We start from the raw sequence: 20,907 nt of genomic DNA, 5'->3' as shown, positions 1-20,907 counted from the left end.
ATCTCTGGGTAGGCCTACTATGATAACTATGAATACGACGAAAAGCAAAGTATCAGAACAAACAAAACAGACAGTTATAGACCAACGTCTAGAGAACTTGTTGTGCCAGTCAAGACAACCAGAAGTGGTCGAGTTGTTAAAGTTTCTAGTACATATCCTATACTCTTAAGCGAGCAATTCTTGTATGTATGTATATATATTTATATACTAGACATATGTTACCCACGACCCGCGGGTCTTTATTTGCGCATTAATGTCGATATAGTCACTGAGAGTGTTTTGTAAACAATTAAACGAAATAATAATGTAATAAGTAAAGTCAATGTAAAAATAGTGTGAATGAAGCTATCAAATCAGAATAGCTAATAGGCTTCAATCCATTTGTTCAAATTAAACATTTGCTTGTAGGCCTACATATATTTGATTAAAATTTGAGATGAATAGACTTAATTTTGTATGTTCGTGTGTTACAGTATAAAGTAGATCTTGAGGTAGACATAGATCTAAATCTACACTAATCTAGTTGCCTTTTATAGAGTTCATTCTGTGTTGCGCATGCGTGACCTTTTTCCATGAATGAATATAGGCCTATCTCAACACGGCTACGCAGCTTTAGCGAACAGCGAACGAATGTATTAAAAATGCTTTAGAAAAACAAATTTGAATGTTAATTTGATTAAAATATGAAATGAGTGGACAATAATTAGTATGTTTATGTGTTAAAGCATACAACTATCTTTGCGAAAAGAAGTTTTATTATCTTAGAGTTCAATAAGAGTTTTAGACCTAGGCCTAGGAATAGACTCAGTAGAGAGATGTGTTAATCACTGTTAATGTGTAACCATTTGGTAATGTCTAATGAAAGGATGTTCGCCAGACTTTACCCGCGGCCTTCGGGTCTAAGTTTGTGTTTACTAATCTAGTGGATTGGATTTAGATGTATGTTAAACGTAGCTAATGATCCTTTCACGTTATTTCTCTTTCGCTACGAAAATAAAATTAGGTTTGCGAAAATGGGTTTACCCGAAGTCGATACATTCTTATCTATTAAAAACGAAAAGAGAGATAGCTTTGTTAAATGAATGGGATTATAAAGTGAACAATTAAACGAAATTATATTTAGTACGCGATTCATGAATGAATATAGATCTAGGCCTATCCATAGACATAAATAAATATAGACTGGAAGTAGGAAGTTATTTTTATTTGGGGGAAGTCAATATGTTTTATGTACTATATCTATGTGAAAAAAAAAATGGCGGCGATTGAGCTATAAATTCTAGGACTAACATTTCAGCCAATATATACTTTTGATCTTTAGTTTTGAAAAGTGCAAAACTGCCATATTCCCAATATTTTGTCTTCGTTTTATAATCATAGACATAGGCAAATATATATAGGTTTGTGATGTGGATCTACAAACTTATCTTTTCCCAAATATTTCCGATAATAATTTGTTCTTTATCGTCCAGTCTATATATATATGTCTATGGGCCTATCTCAACTCGGCTTCGCAGCTTTCGTAAATGAATGTAGCTTTAGAAAACCAAATTTGAATGTTTATTTGATCAAAATATGAAATGAATGGACTTTAATTAATATGTTTATGTGTTAAAGTATAAAACTATCTGTGCGAAGAGAAGTTTTATCATCTTAGAGTTGAATTAGAGTTTTAGATCTAGGGATGGGATTATAAAGTAAACAATTAAACGAATTAATATTTAGTACGCGATTCATTACTGAATTGTCTAATGAAAGAATGTTCGTCAGGAAATCTGTAGTCACAGATATAAGGAACTAATTAATGTAAAAAATGCTTTTGAAACACAAAATTGAAGGTTAATTTTATTATATAATGAAATCAATGGATCTTCTTTTGTCTTTTCATGTGTCAAAGTAAAAAACTATCTGCGCAAAGTGTATTTCTTAAAATTAGATCTAGGTCTAAATCCTTTCTATCTTTTCTCATGTCAACATTGTAGACATGGCCTAGATCCATAAAATACTATAGCTGTAATAGAGTCGGACAACTTTATTTTTTTTGAGGGTCTTACATTTGTTTTAGGGCTACAATACATTCACTAAGGTCTAAGTTGGTACCCAAGGAACATTCCTGCCTAGTTTTATCAAGATTGGTCAAGCGGTTTTGATGTCTATAAGTAACATACATACATACATACATACATACATACATACCCCTCACATTCTACTTTATAATATAGATATACTAGAATTATGTTACCCGCGACCCGCGGGTCTTTATTTTCGCATTACTGTCGATATAGTCACATTTAAACGAAATAATAATGTAATAAGTAAAGCGAATGTGTCAATGTAAAAATAGTGTGAATGAAGTTATCAAATAAAAATAGCTAATAGGCTTAAATCCATTTTTTGAAATTAAAACATTTGCTTGTAGGCCTACATATATTTGATTAAAATTTGAGATGAATAGACTTAATTTTGTATGTTCATGTGTTAAAGTATAAAGTAGATCTTTAGGTAGACATAGATCTAAATCTACACTAATTTAGAGTTAAAAATGGGCTTTTATAGAGTTCATTCTGAGTTGCGCATGCGTGACCTTTTTTCATGAATGAATATAGGCCTATCTCAACACGGCTTCGCAGCTTTATTTAGCGAACAGCGAACGAATGTATTAAAAATGCTTTAGAAAAACAAATTTGAATGTTAATTTGATTAAAATATGAAATGAATGGACAATAATTAGTATGTTTATGTGTTAAAGCATAAAAGAAGTTTTATCATCTTAGAGTTCAATAAGAGTTTTAGACCTAGGCCTAGGAATAGACTCAGTAGAGAGATGTGTTAATGTGTAACCATTTGGTAATAATGTCTAATGAAAGAATGTTCGCCAGGAAATCTGTAGTCACAGATATCAGGAACTAATTTATGTAAAAAATGCTTTTGAATAATCTAGTGGATTGGATTTAGATGTATGTTAAACGTAGCTAATGATCCTTTCACGTTATTTCTTTTTCGCTACGAAAATAAAATTAGTTTTGCGAAGATGGGTTTACCCGAAATCGATACACTCTTATCTATTAAAAACGAAAAGAGCGATAGCTTTGTTCAATGAATGGGATTATAAAGTGAACAATTAAACGAAATAATTTTTAGTACGCGATTCATGAATGAATATAGATCTAGGCCTATCTCAACTTGGCTTCGCAGCTCTCGTAGACGAATGTAGCTTTAGAAAACCAAATTTGAATGTTTATTTGATCCAAAAAATAAAAAGTGAATGGACTTTAATTAATATGTCTATGTGTCTAAGTATAAAACTATCTGTGCGAAGAGAAGTTTTATCATCTTAGAGTTGAATTAGAGTTTTAGATCTAGGGATGGGATTATAAAGTAAACAATTAAACGAATTAATATTTAGTACGCGATTCATTACGGAATTGTCTAATGAAAGAATGTTCGTCAGGAAATCTGTAATCACAGATATAAGGAACTAATTAATGTAAAAAATGCTTTTGAAACACAAAATTGAAGATTAATTTTATTATATAATGAAATCAATGGATCTTCTTTTGTCTTTTCATGTGTCAAAGTAAAAATTTATATGCGCAAAGTGTATTTCTTAAAATTAGATCTAGGTCTAAATCCTTTCTATCTTTTCTCATGTCAACATTGTAGACATGGCCTAGATTCATAAAATACTATAGCTGTAATAGAGTCGGACAACTTTATTTTTTTTGAGGGTCTTACATTTGTTTTAGGGCTACAATACATACACTACGGTCTAAGTTGGTACCCAAGGAACATTCCTGCCTAGTTTTATCAAGATTGGTCTAGCGGTTTTGATGTCTATAAGTAACATACATACATACATACATACGCCACACATTCTACTTTATAATATAGATATATATAAATTTTATTTCGAAAACGGCTCTAACGATTTTCTTTAAAATTTCACGGTATGTGCATAATAAGGAGAAAAAAATTCTCAACTCATTGGCCACATTGGAAAAACTCGAGATCGACCGTTATATCGGTTTGAAAATGCCTCATTATCGAAAAATTAAGTTTGGCTAGAATGTTTTATGAATGAAAATTTTCCATGACGTAAACGGGAAAAACGCTGCTTACGTCACTAGGCTTACCGCAGTACACTAAAATTCCTATACTCTTAAGCGAGCAATTCTTGTATGTATGTATATATATTTATATATATATATATATATATATATATAAATTTTATTTCGAAAACGGCTCTAACGATTTTCTTTAAAATTTCACGGTATGTGCATAATAAGGAGAAAAAAATTCTCAACTCATTGGCCACATTGGAAAACTCGAGATCGACCGTTATATCGGTTTGAAAATGCCTCATTATCGAAAAATTAAGTTTGGCTAGAATGTTTTATGAATGAAAATTTTCCATGACGTAAACGGGAAAAACGCTGCTTACGTCACTAGGCTTACCGCAGTACACTAAAATATTTCTTTGCAAACAAGAACGAGTTTTAAAGAACCATTAGACCTAATTAAACATTTGCGCACCATCTTACTGTAGATTGATTTATTATAGAACTATGAAATAAAAGTAATGAAATAAATGTGCCGATGTATGATTAGTTATTGTGTTTTAAGTGCTTAATAAGTTGTTTACACTTTAATTGTGTAGAGCGGTGTAGATACCTTTTACTTTGTTGTTTATTTTGCTGCTGACCTCCATCTGTCTCGTTCTGAGGCCGCATGCAACCAGGTGCTCTCTTCTATGTCAGCTAAGTCAAGTTTGCGCCATAAGCTGGTGTTTTAAGCGTCTCGGTGTTACGTCGCCCACTTTTTAGCTCACCAAAAAAGACTGCCTTTGGCATGCGTTCGTCTGAGATTCGTCTCCCATACAGGATACTGCTCTGTCCAGCGTAACTTTCGGACTTAAAGAATTCCCTCTATACAAAGGCCGCGGATACACATTTGAGACCAAAAGAAAATTTGCTGCCGTGGACAGACGCAGACGCTAAAAGAAAATCTTAATCGAGCACCGCGGACAATGGTTATGCTTGCCTTGGATGTGGCAAGATATGTAGGTCACAGCTGCAATCCTCATTAATTTTCGGACTCTAAGACAAGCCTTATTATTATTATTATTTTGCTGGTGAATTATTACCATGTGTTTATGCTTCGGTGTCTACTGTCCTGTACCAAAACAAAGGAAATGGTCCTGACACAGCTTCTCTACGCCTTACTTGCTCACACTAAACATGATATCTAGCGAGCGGTCAACGAGTTTGCTTACGCTGCAGCCTCTTTTGATTTAACTATAAACCTCGGTAAAAAGCTTGGACTTAGGGCGTGTTGACGGAAAGCCCAGGAGAGATCTGAATGGAGGGATGTGTCATAGCACCACTGGGATGGATGGATGGCAAAAGCCGGTATGAACTTCTTATAGTCCAACAGTCAGGCTGTGAAGGGCACGTATCCCGTATGGGTAACGAGCATATTATTCGGCGTAACAGAGGTACCCTACGGAAACGTTTCTTTAGAAAACTAATGTCATGATTTAAGTCTAATAAGAAAAAATGAGCCATTTTACTTTGTCACTAAGTGCATGTTTTACCCTATAACGTAGAGAAGTTACATTGCAAAGACTTTCTTCCAAGCAAATAATAGTAAGCCTACAATAGTTTTACTCAAAAGATGGATTGCAAAACTTTAAGACGGACTTGAGCTGTAGTTTTTCTAGACTGTAGGAGGACTTAAAAGACTTTAAATTTAATCGACATGTTCAATTAGGCCTACAATTAGAACTAACAGAACACTAAAACAACTCTTCAGATTAGTAGTCTTTATCCGATCGTTCATTTTCGTAATTACAAGAATATTCCCAAAATGACTTCGGGTATATAACCTTCCGAAATTATTTAACTGAGCGAGGTTCGGCCACCTGTACAAAAATATTCTCAAAATGACTTCGGGTATATATCCTTCCTTAACAAATTATTCATCCGAGCCAGGCTCGGTCACCTGATATTCCGTCTTAACAAATTTAAAAGGAAGGATGTGCTAACATGTTTATATTATGTCATTGTTTGTTGTGAATGTTTTTGTGAGAAAGTACTTAGGAGGAAGTGATGTAATAAAATGATAGTCTTCAATGTTTACTTATATCAACACAATGTCTCTGTTTATTAAATGTTATTATTAATGTCTGCAGTAATTTATTTATTTATTTGACAACAGAACAATTAGATTATGCTAGAGAAAGACAAAGAAAAAAATATTTTAAAGCTCTATAGTATATATAAATATATATATACATTAAAGACAGTTACCATGTGACCAAAATGATGCAATAAATCCCTCAGAAGAGTATCCATAGTTGCCATTAAAGAACGCAGCATAAAGTATAATAAACATTTCGTTGCCAGATGTACGTATGATACCAGGTGGTGTGGAGCTATAAGGTCCGCCATTGAATATAGCCAACAATTTGCTGTTATTATAAGGACCATCATAGATCTCTATATAGGCTGGATGGTTCTCAAAGTATGAGTCAATTGTATACCACATCTGAAAACTCTGAAAACTGAAAAGAATAATTTAAAAAATAAACACTAATATGATTTCTTTTCTCTCTAGTGTTTAAAGATACTCAAATAGATTAGTCCTACAAATACAATGCATATTTATCAATATTTATAATTAATCCAATTTAAGAGCCTTTAGAAAGTTTAAGAATTAATATCACTGTTTTTTTTTTACCTTAATGAGACTACTTTTCCTACAGGGGCTTGAATGGTCCAATTGCATTCCGCAATTTTCATAGCAGAATAACGTTGTGGGGAATGATATTTTGAAACAATTGTACCCGATGCAGCCATCAAAACTTTCCCACATTCTTTATAAATACATCAAATTAAGTCAGTGACCATAATTTAAAAAAAAATGTATTGTTGTAATACTAAAGATTATAATTTTTTTTGACTTAGATTAGTTAGATGTATATTCTTTATTAGATAAATATTAAAGAAAAATTGACATTAAATTGCCAAATTACAGTTCCTTAAAAGGCTCTAATTAAATCCAATTATTTTTTTTTTGTTCAAGATCTGAGAATCATAAGAACAGTAACTAAGGCTAAAGGTGTAATACAAAATGTAAAAAATATCGAAAGAAATATTTGCATGTCTTGCTTCATTGCTGATGTTTTTTTTTTTTTAATTTTGTTCAAATAAAACAATTTGTTATGTTTAACAACAACAATAGGTTAATATTTATTCCACTAAAGGACATAAGATATAAAACTAATAAATCTTAATAATGATGGTTATCGGTTAATAACAGAATCTAAATCCAGTAAGAAATTGTCAATCCTTCTTTTCTTATCCTATAAAATACAGACGATTATTATGTCCTAAACGTGTCCCTAACCATAGGTCTATCTAGTCATGTGACTTAAATTCAATAAGGTCATTAGTTTTCCTGACTGACTCAGGCAACCCATTCCATACTATAATAGCAACAGGGAAGATGGAGAATTTGAACAAATGTGTCCTAGCATATAGGACGAGGAATGTGCCTTTATCTTTGTGTCTTTCTGAGTATTTCATTAGATTTTGTTTTTGTATTTGAAGATTATGGTTCAGTGTTTTATGTATAATTGCTACTTTACTTTTAAGTCTTCTATCCTGAAGGCTTTCTAAATTTAAGGATTTTTCTAAAGGTGTTACTCTAATGAAATGCGAATATTCATTTGTTATAAATCTCACTGCTCTATTGTGTGCAGAAGATGCATAATATTCTATTATTTGCCTAACAAAAGTTAAATAACATTTTAGTTTTAATATTCTTATTTGATTTGTGGATTTTTTTTAAGAAACCCTAATGCTTTGTTTGATTTTTAAAATAATTTCATTAGTATGGGGATTTCATGATAGTTTTCATTTATTATAACACCTCTCTGGGAAGCACCATATCAGCAAAACGCCAACGCAGATGACGAGGTAGACTTCCGTGATGCTCGTGCCAGTGCTGCTTTTGGCAGACTTCAAGGACAAGTGTGGCAACGGAGAGGACTCAGCATTTCCGCAAAACTGAAAGTCTACAGTGCTGTAGTCCACCCGTCACTCTTATATGCATCAGAATCCTGGACCTTATATTCCCGCCACACCAGAAAGCTAAACTTCTTCCACTTACGATGTCTAAGGAGTATCCATAAGGTGCGTTGGTCCGACCAAATACAGTACAAATGCTCCTTCTTCCCTAGAGGTATTAAAGCATAGAATGGATTGCCTGGGCTAGCCAAGAAAACCATTAACTTGGCAGAATTTAAGTCATTAGAACATTGGTTAATGCATGACTAAATGCATGACGCGTAAGAAGTAATAATCTTCTTTTTTGAAGTAACATCTGTATTACTCTGTATTACTAAGTATTAGATACGATAATATAAGATATACTCTATAGATCTATAAGTAATCAGCCATTAAAATCAACAAAAACTTAATATTTACCATCGCAGCTAGTTTCATTTACAAATTGATAGCCCGTCAAACAATGACATTTATATGATCCTTGGTAATTATAACATATTGCGTGGTCTTCTGTCAAACTGCATGGTTTTTTCTCTAAGGCACACTCGTCAACATCCTGTTTACATGTAGAGGATGTCCAGTTTAAGTAGCATGTACACAGTCCATTCATTTTGTTGTAGGACTTTGTGTTTGGTGGGTAGCATTCAGATTTAAGAATGCAGTCGTCTCCATACATCCAGTTGTCACATTCTGTCATTGAAGAATTTAAACACCAAGTTTAATTTAGCTTTTTACATTAGTCACGTGAAATACTCCACCCTAATCATGATTCTTCAGAATCTAACAAAATGCATTAAGCAATCAAAGATTCGAAGCAAATTTAAGCCATTAGAGACTTCCAAAATGTGTGTGTGTGTGCGCGTGTGTGTAAAGTACATCCATATCCACATCCATTCCTATCATGAAAGGACTGTAATTGACGAAATGCTCCTTAACAAGTTCTTCTACCCGGGCGTCCACGTTTCAGGTTGAAAATATTGAAAATAGCCGATGCCTCAAACTTAACAAGCTAAAAAAGATGTTGAAATCAGATTTATAAACAGGTTTTTCTAGGTTTTGAGATCTAAACGTGACAACAGACACACAGAAAGACAGACTACACAAAACTATATAACAGCGACTCTCACCCTTAGGGTTGCTGCTGAAAATACACCATATATCATTAAAAAACAATCGAAGGCAATTAATTGATTATAAAAACAATGAAAGAAAAATAGAATGTAGAAAAAAAAGATCCAATGATGTAGAGGTATAAATAAGCGAATAGGTTTAGAGATTGAGTCCTCCTTGGAACTTCTCTATATTTCGCCATATTTTCTTTACCTTCTTCTGTCAATAACATTGTAACGTTAGTCATGGGCGTATCCGCGGGGGGTTTTGGGGCTTACCCCCCCCCCCCCCCCCGAAATGAAATTCCCCCCCCCTCCGCAGGAGGGAAATCGGAATTTAGAGACTGTTAAGTTTAAAACCCCTACCAGGGGGATTTGCAGTCAAATCCCCCTCTTCTATAAAACAAAACCAAAAAAGAAAATGCAAACGTCAATCCCCTAATTCAAAGAGCATAGCTAAGGAAGATTTTGATTTTAAAACTCCTTCCGAAATTCACGATAAAACTTCCTCTTCAATATAAGACTATCCATACATCAGTCACCAGATTCCATGAAAGTTGCCAGGAGGGGTTTTGTGTTTAAAAATCCCCTCCACGGGGTTTAGAGCTAAAAACCACCTCTTCAATATAAAAAAGCAAATTACACACTTTAAATTCAGCGGGGTTTGAAGCTAAAAAGTACCTCTTCAATATAAATAAAAGCAAATTACACACTCAAAATGCTACGATCGTAGCCATAAGGGGTTTTAAGTTTAAACCCCCCTTCAGCGGGGTTTGAAGCTAAAAAGACCTCTTAAATATAAAAAAAATGCAAATTACACACTAAAAATCTGTTAGCGTAGCCAAAGGGGTTTTGAGCTTAAACCCCCCTTCAGTGGGGTTTGAAGCTAAAAAAATACCTCTTCAATATAAAAAAAAAGCAAATTACACAGTCAAAAATCTATGAATGTAGCCCAAGGGGTTTGAGTTTATTAATTAACCAGGATTCTTTCTTAGGGAGAAGGGGAAAGGGCTGGTTAAAAGAATGTTAAATTGCTTTTTAATCTATGCAATACTTTGTTTAGCGAAAAACAATCGCTCTATAGGCCAAGGTGCATAAAGGATGTAATGTCTTTTTTTAAATTTTATTTTATTGTATTTCTTGTTATATGTTACATGTCATGTTTATTCATATTGGGCTTAAAGAAACACGTGTTTGGCCTATGAAGTCATATAATTTAAAATACTAGATTACGCTGTCAATTGAAGGTATAGGCGATATGTACTATTATGCACCCTTAGACTAAACGTACTTACCTTTACAGGTGAGATTATCAGCCGGGTCTAACTTCATCCCTTTAGGGCAGAAACACATTTCTGTACGTGGATTCTCTGACGTCACACTACACGCATGAGAGCATTTCTTTTGGGTGCACTGATTGGAATCTAGACAGGAAAGTTTTCATCATCACGTGGTCTGTCTTTATAATCAAATATTAGACCAAGTAATACATTCATTTTCTTCCTTTATAAAACAAACAAACAACATACAATGTACTCTGTCCAGGCTAGAGTTTTTGTTTTTAAATTTAATTTTGTTATTTAATTTGTTACTCTTAAATCTAATACGCAGAGTGCGCAAAATGCTGACAAGGTGGCAATAAAGTTCATCATTTGAATTCAATGAGCGAAAAAATGTGTTATTATTAGTATTATTATTTTTGCTACTTTTGCACTGCCGCTATATATTCATATATGAGAATCTATAACGTAAAATGAATGGATATTAATAATTACATTTTAAATAAAGAGTCATTATCATCTTCGTAACTGATGTGTAGCCTTTAATACTCTTACACATTTCGAGAACAGGAAGAAATCGAAAAGTCTCCTTGCCGAAAACATTTTAATGGCCACATCTACACCAACCAAATTCTGTTATTTTCTTCCATACGCAATACCATCTTTGTGTTGACGACTTTTCGTGACAAAAAGGGTCCACTGCATGACACGTGTTAAAGCCAAAAATACTTTTACGACGATTAAGCACATTACAGACGTGCATACATTACATAAGGCTTTCCCTCCAGTATCGGCCTTACCAGCCCCAGTCGTCATTTCATATGAGTTTTGTTTTTTACAAAGACGAAGTATGCGTAATAGATACCAGTTGAATGCATTTGTACAGTTATGAGTGTGCTCCCCCCCCCCCTCCAGGAATATCAGTTCCTTTAGCTAGCTAAGGAGACTCATTCGATCAGTTCCTTTAGCTAGCTAAGGAGACTCATTCGATCAGTTCCTTTAGCTAGCTAAGGAGACTCATTCGATCAGTTCCTTTAGCTAGCTAAGGAGACTCATTCGATCAGTTCCTTTAGCTAGCTAAGGAGACTCATTCGATCAGTTCCTTTAGCTAGCTAAGGAGACTCATTCGATCAGTTCCTTTAGCTAGCTAAGGAGACTCATTCGAATTGTTAGTTTGAAAAAATAAAGAAAAATATGGAGAAAACGACGTTATTTCTCTCTCTCTCTCTTTGTTTGCCATGACTCATTAGAACAAGGATATGTTTTAAACAACGCGTAACTCTATTTTTAAAAATTAAAAAATCAAAGCTTATATAAGGAAAACTACACAATTATTATTATTATCATAGCTTTTATATAGCGCTACTTTCATGCTTATAGCATGCTCAGAGCGCTTTTGGTCCAATCTCATTTGTGGACCAGTGGGGGAGGGAGGGGGTATCTAGGAGTTGGTTTTCCGTGCTGCCTTTAGGCGCTCAGTAAACACAATCGGGTGTCGAACCTCGAGCCCCCTTCTAGGTAGCCAAGCCAAGCCAAGTTCAAGCGCACTTGGCCTCTCGACCACGCTTCCCACCAATTGCTGACATATCTCAATATTGTACTATTTAACTCCCTTTTCTATTAAAAAAAACATGTAAATGAACGCTATTTATTCACTAATTGGATAATTTATTGATTGATTTATGTGTTGTCATCAAAAATTAATAATTGTGCAAAGTTTCAACTCATTTGAGAATAAAAAGTGGAAGAAGCAACGAGTACAAGACGGGAGAGATGTATATAAGCTTTGTAGTAAGCTTTGTAAAAATGCCTCTTTATAAAACAATCTACTGACCTTGACATTGCCCAAAACTGTTTTTGATCATTCCAGGTTTACACTGACATACAAAACCCCCAGGCTGGTTGACGCAAGCAGAGTATGGGTCTTCACAGCTGTTTGAGACCTGGCACTCATCAATGTCCAAAGAACAGTCAGCTGATGTCCAGCCAGATTTACAGGCACATGTACCGTTATAGTTGACACAGTATTGGGTATTGGTTTGGTTACAGATACAGGAAGTGTCACAGATCTCCTTACCATATGTGAATGGAGGACACTCTGTAATAAATAAATATGAGTAAAATTAGTATTCTGCTAAACGATCGTTTGAGTCAAAATTTTATGAAGATTTCGATGATCAAGTTCTCTTTCCATCTACACTTCTTTTACACTTTTATAGCTCCGGTTCAGCAACAAAAAAACTATTGAAAAAAAAGTTAAAACAGAAAACGACATTAGTAAATGTGCATAGTCTTGTAGTTGGTGCATCGAAATGTCGTTGTTATGGTGGCGAGTTCAAACAAGGTCCGCTGTTATTCCCTGCTGTCCTGCAACAGCTTTGATGGTGGACATTTTCGAGAAGATGTCTTATCATTTGCAAGTGAATGTTATGGAGGCAAAGTGATCTAATAGAAAAACCGAAATTGAAGAGAGGATTTTGAAATAAAAATGAAAACAAAAAACAAAAAACAAACAATAAAGGATTGAAATGACACTTGCTAATGTAATATCACAATTTTTTAGCTTGATCCATGATATTAACTTTTTTTTTATGATTACAGTGTTAAAAAGGGCTGATATTATTATAGCTTACTTTAGATTTGCAGTCATTTTAAAAATCCTACTAGTTTTTAAATATAATAAATAATACCCAACTTTCATAGGTATTTTGCCATTAAAAGATAGTGAAGATATTTTGACAAGCAATTAATGGAAAGACACAAAGATAAAGACACATTCCTCGTTCCATATGCTAGGACAACATTTTACAAATGCTAATTCTTCCCTAGTGCTATTAGAGCATAAAATGGGTTGCCTGAGCCAGCCAGGAAAAATCAATGACTTGGCAGAATTTAAGTCATTAGTTAACATGCATGACTAGATGCATGTCGCGTAGGACGTAATCATCTTTTTTTGAAGTTTACGTCTGCAGTTTATAGGATAAGATAAGGTATCCCCTTCTTTTAAGTACTAAAATTTATTTGGGAAATAAAACGAACGTAAATACTAGTATATAGTAACAAGCTCATACTAGGTCCACTTCTAAAGTAAGTCTCATTGAATAGTAATAAAAAATTAAAAAGCAAGAGAATTCATTTCAATACGATTAATTCTAACTCACCGTGTGCCCAGTAGGAAGCGCTAAATCCAGCTCTAGAATTCCGGCTATCAGAATAAAACCTTATATACATGTGGTTGCTGGTGGCTCTCAGTATCAGGTTCAGAATCTTGGACTCATCACTAAAGCCACAGTAGTAATAATCCCCAAGCCTTATTGATTGGGTACTGGGTCCGTCGAAGATCATGACGAAGTCTAAGCAATTTTGGTCGCTGTATCTGTCCATGTCCAACCTCTTGAATCTAGAAGTCATGACAAAAATTAAAAGATATAACTCATAGTGTTTACCTGTTTAAAATTTAAAAATTGCCCGGTATTACTGGACATTGCCATTATACATGTATAGGCCACCATTCGTTCCAATAAAAATAACGAACAAATGTTGTGTTTTTATTATCATTTACTTGCGATCAACATAAAATTCATTTTGAAAATCATATTTATTATTACCTGAAGTCTATAATTTGACCAGGAGCTACTGTTATATTCCAGTTACAATTTGCGTCGTTTGGGTAACTGTCTGGAAAGTTAGGGGAGAGAATGACTCCTGCTTGCTCAGTGAGTTGTCCTCCGCAATCTAAAAGACACACGTTACAGATATTTACAAAGCTTATATCAAATCTGTCTGTCTGTCATGTACAATTTCTGTACACGTTATTTCTCCCACACCCATTTTCGAATCAAGTGGAAACTTTACAAAATAGGTCGTGTAAAACATAATAGGACTACTTGATGATTTTTCAAAGTGATTATATAATAAGCCCATTTTATTAGACTTTTCTAAGGCATTGGACAATATTCACCACCATAGCTTGCTTAAAAAACTAAAATACTTTAGTATTAATGTTTCATTACATCAATGGATTCAGGATTTCCTAATAGGGAGAGAGCAAACAGTAATAATAATCATCATCATCGATTCATCGTCATCATTTTCCTAGTGCGTTCCTCATGGAACATTCACCATAGGGCCTCAGTAGTTTGTCAACGGTTTCCCAGTGTGTTCCTCATGGAACATTCCCCATAGGGCCTCAGTAGTTTGTCAACGGTTTCCCAGTGCGTTCCTCATGGAACATTCCCCATAGGGCCTCAGTAGTTTGTCAACGGTTTCCCAGTGCGTTCCTCATAGAACATTCCCCATAGGGCCTCAGTAGTTTGTCAACGGTTTCCCAGTGCGTTCCTCATGGAACATTCCCCATAGGGCCTCAGTAGTTTGTCAACGGTTTCCCAGTGCGTTCCTCATGGAACATTCCCCATAGGGCCTCAGTAGTTTGTCAACGGTTTCCCAGCTGTTTCTTCTGCTTCATCTAGTCACTGAGTCGCCACGTTCTTATTGGTCTTCCTCTGAATATCTCGTGCCATGAGGCTTTCACTCTAAGGCCTGTCAAGCTCTGTTGCTGGTATCTGTTGTGTATTTATGTTCTTGTGTGTTGTGAACTGATTAGTTCTTGTGTGTCAAAATGTCTTGGTGTCCAGGCACTGGCGGATCCAGGGGGGGGGGCGGTAGGGGCGATCGCCCCCCCCCCCACTCGGCCGACCCCCCCCCCCCTGAGGGGGGGGGCGGACGAATTTTAGTAAAGAATTTACACAATTTGTATACGAATTTATTACTTATGTTAATAATATATACTAATTATTTATATTTCAACCTATTTTTAGATTATTTCGCCCCCCCTCTAGTATGTTTGGCAGATTTGGTGGGGTCGGAAGGGAGCGATGGTATCAATCCCCCCCCCTACACTTTCGAGTGGGAGGGCGGTTCAATTTATTTCTAGAAATCACAGCTTGCTAACAGAATCAATTAAATATCTGTATGATTAAAACTTGTTATTGATATTTTAACCGATCTCTATATTATGTCGTTCCCTGTTTGCCGATTGGAGGGGGGGGGCGAATACCTCTACTGCCCTTCCCACCTAAACCCTTTGAGTGGGGGGGTGGTCCTACTTTTATGGAGAAATCATAATTTGTGAACAACATTAATTCAATTAATATATAAATTGTATATTATGTCAATCCCTTTCTGGTATCTTGCCAATTCGATAGGATTGGGGGGAGGGCGATTGCATGTACTGCACTCCCCACTCTAGCCCTCTGAGTGGGGGGGCGGTCCTATTTTTATAGAGAATCATAGTTTGTGAACAAAATTAGTTGCCCCACCCCTATTCTTTAATGTCAAATGCTATCTTTAGCAGAAATTATTAAAGGAGCGAGGATTAATTGTTTTAACTCTACCGCCCCTCCCATTTCCAGACAGAGTTTATGTAATTTCATGTTCATTTATAATAATTATTTTAAGAAAGTTAGAATTCAAACGAAATTTTTCAGTATAAGAGTCACGATTGAGATGAGTTCTAAACTCGAAAGATACTCTCATAGTCCCTTTCCCCAACCTTTACTTAATTTGATATTTTGCTAGTTAAATACATTTGGGACTAGAACTCACAATTTATACTTGATTTTTATTGAATATTATTTTTCGGCGTCGATCCTCAAAGCCAACATCTAAATATGTGGGTTATCTTATCTTTTCAAGGAAAAAATCGGTTTTATTTGCAATGTATTTAGGGCCTATAAATTCACATTAGAATACTTTTCAAGTACAACATTATTTGAAAAGTCCTTTTTTAGTAGTATGAATAATGAGCGTTTGGTCAGGAGAGTGCGTTTCTTCTGTGAAGAATGCAAGAAATCTTTTTTGGCGTCGGAACCCCACTGATGAATAATGAGCTGTAGATGTCAGGAGAATACGTTTCTGCAGTAAAGAATGCAAAAAAACGCTTTTGGCGTCGGGGCAAAGCCGAACTCCATTGATGAATAATGAGCTGTAGATGTCAGGAGAATGCGTTTCTCCATTGAAGAATGCAAGAAAACGCTTTTGGCGTCGGGGCTTCGCCCCGAACTTTATTGATGAATAATGATCAGAATGCAAGAAAACGCTTTTGGCGTCGGGGCTTCGCCCCGAACTTCATTGATGAATAATGAGCAGTAGACGCCATGAGAATACGTTTCTGCAGTGAAGAATGCAAGAAAACGCTTTTGGCGTCGGGGCCTCGCCCCGAACTTCATTGATGAATAATGAGCAGTAGATGTCAGGAGAATACGTCTCTGCATTGAAGAATGCAAGAAAACACTTTTAGCGTCGGGGCTTCGCCCCGAGCCCCACAAGGAAACCTTATAGCGCTGCCCCAGTTGTTTTGTTTTCGCCGGAGGTTGAGAAATCCTGCTTTTTTATTCTCACATATATACATATATATGATATATATGTATGTGTGCTGTACGCACGTTTATGCATAGGGTTAGGGTTTACTGGGAGTTAGGGTTAGGGTTTGGAAAAAAAATCGCCCCCCCACTCCAAAGTTCTGGATCCGCCAGTGTGTCCAGGTCACCTTGTGTGTGTTTGTGCACTGTGTTATCGTGAACTGTTTTGATATTCTGTTTCAATAAAGCCTAGAATCAAGACATGTCTTCTTGTAGTGTTTCATTATGTTACTACAATATCCACCAATCCACCTTTTTCTAATTTACATTTATGACCTACCAAATTGCATTCGTTCAGAAACAAATTCAGACTATTTACAAACGATTGCATAATATATAGAACTATAAAAACGACAGAAGATATTGAATTTTACAAAAAGAATTAGAAGAATTACAGAAATAGGAATCAAAATGGAGCATGTCTTTCCACCCAGAAAAATGTAGTAAGTTCCCTCTTTTCAGACCTTGTGGACTAAAGGGAAGATAATATAAAGGTCATCTGATTCTGTGGCCTAAGGTTAACAAGGGTGTCATGTGGCCAGCACAACGACGACCAACCGCCTTTACTTTTATCCAACTAATGTCATGTACCCAATAGAGCTGGGTGGGCTTGGAGGTACCCATTAGAGCTGGGTGGGCTTGGAGGTACCCATTAGAGCTGGGTGGGCTTGGAGGTACCCATTAGAGCTGGGTGGGCTTGGAGGTACCCATTAGAGCTGGGTGGGCTTGGAGGTACCCATTAGAGCTGGGTGGGCTTGGAGGTACCCATTAGAGCTGGGTGGGCTTGGAGGCGCCTAAAGAACACGAAAAAAATCCCAGTCTTCACCAGGATTTGAGCCCGGGATCCCCGGTTCAGAAGCCAATCGCTTTACCTCTCAGCCACCAATCCTCCTGTTTGTAGTACATGTGTGATCTATTTTAGTTGAGATTGAAATATAGTTATTCTTGTTATACTGTAGTCAATGGAGAATAAAGTCTATAGCTGCCAAAGAACTGAACCTATTTCATATTTATATTTTATAATAAACTATTAGGTTGTCTCTAAATCAGCATCCTGGCTCATATCTTCATTTATATAACGTCATAATTATATTAGGATTATTTAATTGCATTACATTTGGTGGTCCGAGATGAAGAGGTAAACACACACAAAGACAGACACACATATTCATATGTATATATATGCACACACACACACACGCATATATATATGTGAACACTTATGTTTGATTACATTTTCTGGTGTACAAAGTAAAAAGAAAGAGACATACAGATCTGTATACCACCGTACGTTACAATCACATTTGGTTATTGTTATTTAAACAAACAATACTATATAGATCTACCTGTAAATGCAGCTTGAATTTCTGTAGTGCAGTAGAGTACTAGACATAAAAGCACACAATTACAACGCTTTACTCTTTCAGCAGTTGATGTTCTCCAACGGAAACTAGCTACAAAAAAAATAAATAATTTTAATGTCATAAAAAAACTTGTCAATTTATTTTTAGCTAACAGCTATTATTATTATTAGAGCTTGATACTAAATGTATAGATCTATGTGCACAAACTAGTTCCTTGCTTGCTTCATGTGTTTCATTGGAACGAAGCTGTCTGTTATCCATGGGTCCTATAGGTAGCAATGTCTGAAATGGGAACTTTCCTTCCTTTTTTTAAACTATTCTCAATTTATCTCAAATAAATACTGCATAATTTAATTATGTTTTCTAATATTTAATTGGGTTTGCAGAACTTTGAAAACTATGTAAGCTAATGTTTCTTTAGTCGGTGGTCAGGAGGAGTGCTGTGTTTCATACGACAACGCAAACTCAGTTACTATTTGTATATTTTGTTTTCACATTTAACGCAGACAAAGCCATTTGTCCTCCTGGGATCTATTTAAGTTTTGTTTCCGTTTTCTGCACTCATCCTGAAATTTCGGAATTCAAGACATTGCCATTATTATTATTATTATTATTATTTTATTATTATTATGTTAGAAATGAACGAGTAGTCATTCTCTGGCGCTGCCAGGGTCGAGTTTCGCTAAAGAGAAACAAAATTCATCGTAGTCCCTTTAACAGTTTCCACTGAGGAATTTTCTGGTGATGTGGCAGGTCTGCAGCAGTACCGCCCTCTGACAGGCAACGAAGATGTTCCTAGGAATGTTAAGGGCCTTGAAGGTGTCTGTGAGGTCAGTTGTTATTATCCCCTCGGTTGATATAACAATGGGGTATATTGTTATTTTGGACAATTTCCATAGACGCTTAATCTCCAAGCCTAGGTTCCTATATTTTCTTTGTTTTTCAATCTCAGTTTTTCTTAAATTATGAGACAGTGGTACGGCGATATCGATAATGGTAGCGGTTTTTCCTTTTTTATCGATGAACAGCAGATCCGGGCGATTGAAATCTACCGTTTTGTCGGTCAGAATAGGCCTATCCCAGTACAGCAGATGATCAGTAGACTCGAGAACCTCTTGCGGAGAGTATTTATAATAAGGGGGAGTGTCCTTACCGATCAAGTTGTACGTCAAAGCCAAGTGTTGGTGTATTAACTTTGCAACTTGGTTATGGCGACCTAGGTAGGCTGATTCTGATAGGGCTGGACATCCTGCCATAATGTGTTCAATCGACTCGCCCACATTTCCACATTTTCGGCATTTGTCGACAACATTGAGTTTCAGGATATGCTTCTCGTAATTTTTTGTCCTGATTACTCTGTCCTGTATTGCTGTAACAAAGCCTTCTGTTTCAGGGTAGAGATGACCTGCTTTGAGCCATGTTAAGGAAGCAGCCTTGTCGCTGTTGTCCCCATGTAATGAAGCCGGAAATTTTCCGTGGAGTGTTTTTTCTTCCCATTGGCGAATCTCATGCCCTACGTCGTCCAAACCGATATTGACATCAGCATTGTGTAGGTTCAGAGGGGTTGCATCGGAGTCGTATTTCCGTAGGAAGGAAACTAATTTGTTGCTGGAGGCGAGCAGTTTTGATCGTATTTTTAAAACTTGCATCTTACACAATTTGAAGATGTTCTGCAATCCACGACCCCCATCCTTCCTGGGCAGGTATAACCTTATGGTGGAGGACTTGGGGTGTAGGCATCGAAACTTGGTTAGTAATTTTCTAGTGAGTCTGTCAATGTCATGTAGGTCGGTGTCAGTCTATTTGATCACACCGAACGTGTAAAGGAGCACAGGGACGGCCCAGCTGTTTATTGCAGTGATGAGATTACTGCCAGACAGTTTGGTGTTGAGGATTTTATTAACTCTTTGCCTATATTTGCCAAGAAAGTCCTCTTTTAATTTCTTATGGTTTATCTTGGCATTCTGGTTTATTCCAAGATATTTATAAATAGAGGCGGAGTTCAATTCCTCGATGCCTTCAAATTCAATGTTGGTGTTCGTTGCCTTGCCCTTTTTAATGCTTATGATGCCACACTTATCCAGGCCAAAAGACATACAGATATCGTCACTAAAGCATTTTACCGTTTTGATTAAGGTGTGTAATTTTTGCTCGGTTTCTGCATATAGCTTTAGATCATCCATGTATAATAAGTGGGACACACATTTTGTACATTTAGTGTCAACCCTAAAACCGTTTGTAGAGTCTTGGAGTAATGTAGATAGAGGATTAATCGCTAGGCAGAACCAGAGTGGAGATAGTGAGTCACCCTGGTATATACCTCTTCTTATGTGTACAGAACCTAGTTTATCACGATTTAGGTGCAGGTTTATCTTCCAATTATTCATACAGACTTTCAATAGTTGTTTTATTCTTGGGTTGATTCTATGGATGTCCAGGGTTTTTAATAGCCAATCATGCGGAACTGAATCGAAAGCTTTTTTGTAGTCGATGTAACACATGTGTAAATTTCTCTTTCTTCTATTAGCTTGATGCAATATAATACCATCTATAGTTAGCTGTACTTTACAGCCCATCGACTCTTCAATGCAACCTTGTTGTTCATCTGCTAGTAGCTTATGGGCAGAACAAAATTTATACATTTTACTTTTTAAAAGTGAAGTTAA

The 20,907-nt window shown here is 35.8% G+C and overlaps 1 protein-coding gene across 4 annotated transcripts in view; it reads right to left on the bottom strand.

Moving 5' to 3' along the window:
* The window catches only part of LOC106058961 (uncharacterized), a 76,718-nt gene that overhangs the window by 43,171 nt on the left and 12,640 nt on the right, over positions 1 to 20,907 (bottom strand). For all 4 annotated transcript variants that reach the window (XM_056004020.1, XM_056004019.1, XM_056004023.1 and 1 more), the window contains exons 3-10: positions 18,224 to 18,331; positions 14,067 to 14,193; positions 13,620 to 13,858; positions 12,293 to 12,556; positions 10,474 to 10,602; positions 8,490 to 8,759; positions 6,739 to 6,874; positions 6,309 to 6,562 (exon numbers count right to left, since the gene is read on the bottom strand). In XM_056004020.1, the coding sequence (XP_055859995.1) occupies positions 6,309 to 6,562; positions 6,739 to 6,874; positions 8,490 to 8,759; positions 10,474 to 10,602; positions 12,293 to 12,556; positions 13,620 to 13,858; positions 14,067 to 14,193; positions 18,224 to 18,331 (1,527 nt within the window). The remainder of the gene's footprint in view (positions 1 to 6,308; positions 6,563 to 6,738; positions 6,875 to 8,489; positions 8,760 to 10,473; positions 10,603 to 12,292; positions 12,557 to 13,619; positions 13,859 to 14,066; positions 14,194 to 18,223; positions 18,332 to 20,907) is intronic.

Source organism: Biomphalaria glabrata, chromosome 11 (genome assembly GCF_947242115.1).
Source record: "Biomphalaria glabrata chromosome 11, xgBioGlab47.1, whole genome shotgun sequence".
Lineage (NCBI taxonomy): Eukaryota > Metazoa > Mollusca > Gastropoda > Planorbidae > Biomphalaria > Biomphalaria glabrata.
This window is presented reverse-complemented; position numbering and strand designations above follow the sequence as displayed.